At 34.5% G+C, this 8,885-nt stretch overlaps 1 protein-coding gene across 7 annotated transcripts in view; it reads left to right on the top strand.

Moving 5' to 3' along the window:
* The window catches only part of LOC109850049, a 36,146-nt gene extending 27,261 nt beyond the window's left edge, over nt 1-8,885 (top strand). For 5 of the 7 annotated variants that reach the window (XM_020419956.1, XM_020419957.1, XM_020419954.1 and 2 more), the window contains 2 exons: nt 717-782; nt 8,578-8,885. In XM_020419956.1, the coding sequence (XP_020275545.1) occupies nt 717-782; nt 8,578-8,784 (273 nt within the window). In that variant the 3' untranslated portion in view covers nt 8,785-8,885. Of the gene's footprint in view, nt 1-716; nt 783-5,863; nt 6,746-8,577 lie in introns of those variants that run through there. The other 2 variants (XM_020419953.1, XM_020419955.1) reach the window with 2 other exon arrangements.

Here is an 8,885-nt window from a genome sequence, read left to right as displayed (position 1 = left end):
GAGGTGATGTCATCGTCGTCATCAGGTGGAGGCGGTGGCGAGATCTGGTGGCTAGGGTTAGGGTTTTGACTTTTAGGGTTTTAGTGGGAGGGTGAGGTGGCTAGGGTATTTGGGTAGGTTAGGGTTTTTGAGTTTAGGGTTTTGAGTGAGAGATGTTCGGCTACAGTTTCATTTTTTTTTGGAATGGTGGCTAGGGTTAGGGTTTTGGCTCTGATACCATGTTGTTTTGTACAGAGAGGAATTAGAGAAAAAGAAGATTGCTACTTAGTAGCCTCTCCCCATCTATTTATGTTAACACAATGATACTACAAGTAAGTCCCTAACTGATGTGGGACTAAACCAAAGAGAGACTAAACCTAAAGTACTAAACCCAAAGTACTCTTAACAATAGTTAAACATGATAATATGTAAAAATAACAAGTAAAATGTGGTGGTTTAAACAAATAACAATACAAACAAAAGCAAGCATCTTTGCTTTATTATATGTCAACAATCTCCATCTTTTATGAACCATTGTCTGTAAAAATATCGATCTCTATCTGAAAAGACACGAGTAGGATAGTTTGCAAGTATGGATTGATAATGACCCTTGGGCAAGTATGCTCTTCGAATATTTTCTAACTGCTTAAAATCTATAGCAATTAAATGAATACTAGATCTTATTCCGGGATCCGCCACAAGTTAATGCTTATTTAGTTTTTTCACTATTTGTGAAGGTGATGTTAGTGTCGGTTGCATTCTTGGTGGTGACGATGATGGTTGCGAGTCATGCACCCCCAATGGTAAAAGATACATGAGCTCTTTTGAAAAATCATTCCATGTTTGAGTCACACCCACTCTCGATGGTAATGAACTTTTATCAAATCGTTGCATGATTGAAATAAGGTAAAATATATAGTTTTCAAAAGCTTTAAATTATCAGTTGCGATGATATAATTCATATATATATTTATGACTTTGTTTAGAAATTTTCACTATATAACTATTGCGAAATTGTGGATAGAAGTCCTCTAGTTCAATTGTTGCAGATAGACTCCCAATACTATTGCCAAAGTGTGAATATGGTGATAGTACATGAAGTCTATTCTCGAGTAAATGCAAATTGGAACAATTAAGGTTCTTTGAACCTAGTTTGTTTTCATTGCAAAAGTCAAAACAACAATAACAAAGTAATTCTTGTTATAGAGCTAATGGATAGCGATATGAGTAAAGAGAATAGAGAGAAGACAATGAGCACTCAATCTTTCAATTCTTCTTTTTTCTTCACTTACAAATACAATCTCATGCCATCTACTTATAGGCATGTGAAAGGGAGATATTACATGCATCATATTTCTGAGAATTTACTTGAGAATGTCAATAGACATCTACAATTAGTACTACTATAACTCCTTGGAATACCAATGGACATTCATAATAATAATATTATAACACTCCCCTTAGATGTCTATTTATTCAACCAAGAATATGCCTCATTAAAACCTTACTAGGTAAAACCCTATGGGAAAAACCCTATGGGAAAAACCCTAGTGAAGCAAAAAGAGTACATTATTCTTATTCATCATTTGAGGTAATACTTTGTTAGAAAGAAAAGAAAAAAATTACAATACTTGCTTCCCTTTTGTCTACATCCCTATCCTGTATGATCATCACTCGAGGCCCTTGAACGCTCGTAGTCTAATTTTGTAGACTAGTTCCTCGAATCTCTTTGTAGGCAGTGCCTTCGTGAATAAATCGGCGAGATTATTACTAGATCGAACTTGTTGAATATTAATAACACTATTCTCTTGAAGATCATGAGTAAAGAAGAACTTTGGAGATAATGTGTTTTGTTCTATCACCTTTGATATATCCCATCTTCAATTGAGCTATACATGCTATATTATCCTCATACAAAATTGTTGGTACCTCCATTTGAGAGGACAACCCACATGTCTTCTGAATGTGTTGGATTATTGATCTGAGCTAGACACACTCTCGGCTTGCTTCATGATTTGTCAGAATTTCTGCATGGTTAGATGTAGCCGCAATTGTTTGCTTGGTAGAACACTAAGATATAGCAATACCACCATATATGAAGACATAACCCGTTTGTGACCGTCCCTTTTGAGGATCAGACAAATAACTTGCATCTGCATATCCTACCAACTCTGATTTGGACAAATAAGAGTAGTATAAACCCATATTTATTGTACCTTTAAGATATTGAAATATATGTTTAACCCCTGTCCAATGTCTTCTTGTAGGTGACGAACTATATCTTGCTAATAAATTCACAGCAAATGATATATCAGGTCGAGTGTAACTAGCAAGATACATTAGTGCACCTATTGCGTTCAGATATGGTACTTCAGGACCAAGCAGTTCTTTATTATTTTTCTTAGGTCGGAAAAGATCTTTATTAATTTCAAGTGATCTCACGACCATTGGAGTACTTAGTGGGTGTGCCTAATCCATTTAAAATCTTTTAAGTATCTTTGATATATAAGCAGATTGGTGTATAAAAATTCCATTCTTAAGATGTTCAATCTGCAAGCCGAGGCAAAATTTTATTTTGCTAAGATCTTTCATTTCAAATACCAGTTTTAGGCAATTTGCAGCCTTTTGAAGCTCTTCAGGAGTTCCAATGATGTTTAAATCATCAACGTACACTCCAATAATCACAAATTGTGATTTAGATCTCTTTGTAAAAACACAAAGGGCAAATAGGATCATTATTATAACCTTGTTTCAACAAGTACTCAATTAAGCGGTTGTACCGCATACGTCCTGCTTGCTTTAAACCATAGAGACCTTTGCAGTTTTTTCGAATAAAACTCTCGGATTAGAGTTATACTTTTCATGCAACTGTAATCCTTCCGGGATTTTGATATAAATGTCATTATCAAGTGAACCATACAGATAGGTTGTGATTACATCTATGAGACGCATTTCAAGTTTTTCACAAACTGCCAAGTTAATTAAATATTGGAAAGTTGTTGCATCCACCACAAGAGAATACGTCTCTTCATAATCAATACCGGGTCTTTGTCAGAATCCTTAGGCAACTAATCGTGCTTTATATCTAACAACTTCATTATTCTCGTTCCGTTTTCGCACGAAAACCCATTTATATCATACAGGTTTTATACCAGCAGGTGTTTGAATAACACGTCTAAAAACTTTATGCTTCGTTAGAGATTTTAATTCACAATCTATATCATTTTTCCATTTCGGCCAATCTTCTCGTTGTCTACACCTTCATAGACATTGGTTCAAGATCCTCATTTTCATTTATAACATTTTGCGCAACATGATATGCAAAAATATCGTTGACGATTATTTCATTTCGGTTCCATCATTCCCATAATTGATAGAGATCTCTTCATTTTCTTTACTTTCAGGTACTTGATTCTCTTTCGGAACTAACTCATCTAGAGTCTCACTGGAGAATTTTTCTTGAGCAACATTTTCCTCAGGAACTAACTCATCTAGAGTCTCACTGGAGAATTTTTCTTGAGCAACATTTTCCTCAACTTGGTCATTTGTATGCTTTGCGGAGAATTTTTCTTGAGCAACATTTTCCTCAACTTGGTCATTTGTATGCTTTGCTCCTTTTCTTTTACGAGGATTTTTATCTTTGCAACCGACTGGTCTACCACACTTTGTTTGTCCATTTATCTCATTAGCGGTGATAGGTTGTCCTTCAGGAACAACAATTCTGACAGGAGCATTTGCAGTTGGTATATATGACTTAGTCATTCTTTTTGGGTCAGTAAACGCGTCTGGCAGTTGACTTGCTAATTTTTGTAAATGAATTATCTTTTAAACTTCTTGTTCACATTGTTTTATGTGAGGATCATGGTGGGACAATGATAATTCATTCCAGCTAATTTCTTTTACCAGCTGCTTAGTTTCTCTCCCTAATGTTGGAAAAAGTGTCTCATCAAAATGATAATTGGCAAAACGTGTCGTAAATAAATCTCCTGTAGACGGTTCAAAATATTTAATTATAGATGGAGATCCATACCTAACATATATTCCCAACCTCCTTTAAGGTCCCATCTTTGTGCGTTGTGGTGGAGCAATTGGAACATAAACTGCACATCTAAAAAATTCTTGGATGTGAAATATTTAGTTTCTGACCATAAACCAATTGTAATGGGGAGAATTCATGATAACTTGTTGGCCTAATGCGAATAAGTGTTACTGCATGTAAGATAGCATGTCCCCATGCAGATATAGGAAGTTTTGCTCTCATGAGTAATGGTCTGGTAATTAATTGAATTCGTTTTATAAAATGATTCTGCAAGGCCATTCTGAGTATGAACATGTGCTACAAGATGTTCAACGGTTATTCCAATAGCAGTACGATAATTATTGAACGCTTGAGAAGTGTATTCACCAGCATTATCAAGTCGTATAGTTTTTTTTAATCGGATTGTCTGGAAAGTGAGCTCGTAGTCGGATTAGTTGAGCTAGTAGTCTTGCAAATGCCAAATTACAAGTTGATAATAAGCATACATGTGACCATTTAGTTAAAGCATCATTTAAAACCATAAAATATCTAAATGGTCCACTTGGTGGATGTATAGGTCCACAAATATCACTATGTATGCGTTTCAAAAATCCAAGGGATTCAGTTCCAATCTTAGCCGGTGACGGTCTAGTAATTAATTTGCCTTGAGAGCAAACAACACATGAGAATTCATTTGTTTGTAATATTTTCTGATTTTTCAATGAATGTCCACATGAATTCTCTATAATCCTCCGCATCATAATTGAACCGGGATGACCTAACCGGTTATGCCAAATGTCCACATGAATTCTCTATAATCCTCCGCATCATAATTGAACCGGGATGACCTAACCGGTTATGCCAATCTATAAACTCATTGTGATTAGTTAACTTCTGGTTTATTGTAGCATGTGCCTCAATTTTGTCAATATTGATGTAGTATAAACCAGAAGAAAATGCAGACAATTTTTGTAGTACACTTTTCTTACCTTAAACAATAGTCGTAATATACAAATATTCGACATTGCCTTCATTTGTTGTCTCCATATGATATCCATTCTTGCAAATATCCTTAAAACTCAATAAATTTCGTTGAAACTTTTCAGAATATAAGGCATCATCAATTACAAATTTTGTTCCTCTAGGTAAATATGATATGAGCTCTTCCAGAGCCTTCAATTAGGTTTGCACTGTCACAAATTGTACTGACATTTGTTGCTTGCTTCTTTAAGTAGAAGTATTTCAAATCCTTAAGTATATTATGTGTTGTTGCATTGTCGATGAGGCACAATTTTTTGTCATCAATAAAAGGTCTAATCGGAGATAATTCCATATTCTTCATTGAAAGAGTGACATGCGCTAAAGCAAAGAAAATAAATACATAATAAAATATAGAAAATGTAAAAAAAAATGAAAGTCATAACTCATATTGCACCTAAAACACATAAATATTGATTAAGACTTTTATTTTATTGCATAGGTATTTATTTGATAGCATAAGCATTACATAGATATTTATTTGATAATGTAAACATTCTGCTTATGAAAATAATATTATTATCCTTGAACATTATTGCTATCAATCAAATAAGGAATATTTTCCTTCGGTTGGATGAAAAAATCAACAACGTCCAGATCATTAGAAGGACTGCACTCAGTAACGAAATTTGTTTCCACATTTTTCTCATTCTTTTTAGTGATTCTTGATAGAGCTCAATAAAATGCTTCGGTGTACGACAGATACGCGACCAATGGCCCTTCATTCCACAACGATAACATGAGATTTTCACTGAATTTTTGTTTGAGTCCTTTGTTTGTGTCCCCTTTATCCTTCCCAAATTTCTTCTCATTTCTCTCCGACTTCAGGTGGCGAGATGGATTTTTGAAATAACCACCACGATTATCAAAACGACCTAAACGACCTCGACCACGTTCGCGCCCACGGCCACGATCACGACCAAGACCACGGCCTTGTGTTTGATTATGATGCTGATACGTAGTCACATTCACTTTAGGGAACGGAGCAGAACCAGTTAGACGTGCTTCATGATTTTTCATCAGGAGCTCATTATTTTGTTCAGCCACGAGAAGACAAGAAATCAATTCAGAATATTTCTTAAAACCCTTTTCACGATATTGCTGCTGCAGGAGCAAATTTGATGCATGAAAAGTAGAAAAAGTCTTTTCCAGCATATCCTCATCAGTGACTTTGTCCCCACATAATTTTAACTGGGAGCTAATTCGAAACATAGCTGAATTATATGCACTTATTGTTTTATAATCTTGTAAACGTAAATGCATCCAGTCATAACAAGCTTTGGGAAGAATAACCGTCTTCTGGTGGTCATACCTCTCTTTTAGGCTATTCCAAAGGACAAGGGGATCATTTACCGTTAAATATTCCGCTTTCAGGCCCTCTTGAAGGTGGTGTCGAAGGAAAATCATTGCTTTTGCTTTATCCTGATTGGATGCATCATTACCATCTTTAATTGTATCTCCAAGGGCATTAGCTTCCAGATGGATTTCAGCGCCAAGTATCCATGATAAATAATTTTTGCCTGTGATGTCTACAAACTCAAGCTTTGCCAAATTTGCCATGATGCTATTATAAAAAACAAGGTAGTATATGATCAATTTATAGTTACAAAAATTCATAAGTATTTACAAAGAAACAAACAAGACAGAGTTCATAAGACGTAGGTGATGGCATGTGCATGCATCCAATAAATATGCAAAATAAAATATAAATAATCCAACTAGAAAATTAGATTAAGTACTCCTTTTTTTATTAGACTGACTGAAGACATGATATTTTATTTTTGAATTAATAAGTTATTTATATAAAATTGAGCATATGAAGCATGATATATGATCCATAATAAAAAAAAAATCTTATATCTTGCATCGAATAAATCTAATATCAATGTAAAATTTTACATGATGAAAATCGATCCTTAACTGAACCAATATTTATATCAGTAAAATATATTAATCCAAGAAGAACCAAGAAAAGTTTCTCAATGTGTCAATATGTTCAAATTCTCAATCAATATAATATATAATATAGAGATTAGAAATCTTTACCTCAAAAACAAACTGTTGTGCCACAACGGGATAGTCTCATGCTGATAACGTGTTATAAAGCTAATGGATGGTATATGAATAGAAATCTTTACCTCAAAAGCACATTGTTTGAGACTATTGGATTATTATGTTTGAGATGGGCATGTTATTGAAATCAAAGCCTAAAAAGCGAAAACCTAAGCAAATCCAAAGAGGGAAAAATTGGACAAATCCAAAGAGGGAAAATTTGGAAATCTTAAACCCTAAATTCTACATAAATAAAAACTGATAGAACTAAAGAGGGAAAATTAGACAAATTAAAAGAGGAAGAATTTAGAAATCCTAAATTCTAAAATCCTACAAAATCAATTTGAGAAAATCAAATGGGGAAGAAGTTTAAAGTTAGAAAACTCACTGGATTGCGGGATGAGATGATTTTCGAAGGTAGGAGGAGAGCTGAGGGTTCATAGTCGAAGTTCCTGAGAGTTGGAAAAAACCTTTGGCTTCTGTTTGTTTTTTTATTCGATTGCTTCCGATAAGAAGCTCGTGAGAGCTTCTGTTTTAGTGCAAACACTTTACATCTTAGGCTCCCATCATTTTTAAAATTTGCAAATAAGTAATATCCGTATTTTTTAATTTTTCAAGCCCCATATAGGTCTGCCCTTGTCACTTGATCAAGAATATTTTGGGAATTATCAATGACTTTTCGCAAACATCACAAAGGAGAGACTAGGACCTTGCAGATGCCGTGAATTTTGTCAAAGTAGTGAAACAAAGATTGCCATAAATGAGATAAGATTGTTGGGATGAGTTGTTTAAAACAAGTTGTGATTTTTGTAATCTGCTTGAGGTAGTGATCCCGGACATGGAAGATGATTTTGTGATTGGTAGATCAAAGTGTAGAGTTCGAATGCCCAAAAATCTTCATCACTATTGAGTTGAGCTATTCAATATGTCTATAGATATTTATCTTACTGTTTTGATAATAGTAATATGAAGTTTCTTTCTGGTACGGCATGTATTGAATCAAGTAATGAATAATGCAGTTTCTTTTTACATATTGTCGTGTTTATGTATTAATTTTTTTGCCCCCACCCCACCCCACCACCCAAAAAAAGCCCGCACACACTAAAAATAAAAATAAAAAAAATTAAAAAAAAGTTTTGGGTCTGCCACTGAAACGAAACGACAATATGGATGTCCGCAACATTCATTTACACTTTTCGCTTTATAAACTCCATGTCTTATCTTGCTGAGTGTAATATTTTCATGCCATGTAAATACCAATTATTTTGAATTTTTCAATATGCGGACCATGTACAAGGTTATATCATCTCTGTTTCCATTCACTATGAGAATATGTAATCTGAATCAATTAGTGCATTTTCGTCAGGCTCTCTGTTTCCATTCACTATGAGAATGTGTAATCTGAATCAGTTAGTGCATTTTCTTCAGGCTCTCTGTTTCCATTCACTATGAGAACATGTAATCTGAATCAATTAGTGCATTTTCTTCAGGCTCTGAAGCTTTGGTGGAAAAATGTTGCCTTCCTAGATCACCCAAAGTATAGTAAGCCCAAATACAGAGAAGATGCGTTATCGAGAGACCAGAAGTTATGCTGCTCTCCTAGCAGGCAGGCTAAGGACCATCAAAATCTTACTGGTGGAGAGGAGAACAAAAACCGATGGTGCATGTGGATAGATGCTCAATGGCCATGGTCATGATATTCATACTTTTCTTTGTTGAACTTAAAACCGTATATATTTCACTTCATGTTAGATGCATCAAAATTATTCTTCCACCTATACTATTACTGTTATTATTT

This window comes from Asparagus officinalis, chromosome 7, assembly GCF_001876935.1.
Source record: "Asparagus officinalis chromosome 7, Aspof.V1, whole genome shotgun sequence".
NCBI lineage: Eukaryota > Viridiplantae > Streptophyta > Magnoliopsida > Asparagales > Asparagaceae > Asparagus > Asparagus officinalis.
Note: the sequence above shows the minus strand (reverse complement) of the source record. Positions and strands in the feature narration are given on the sequence as shown.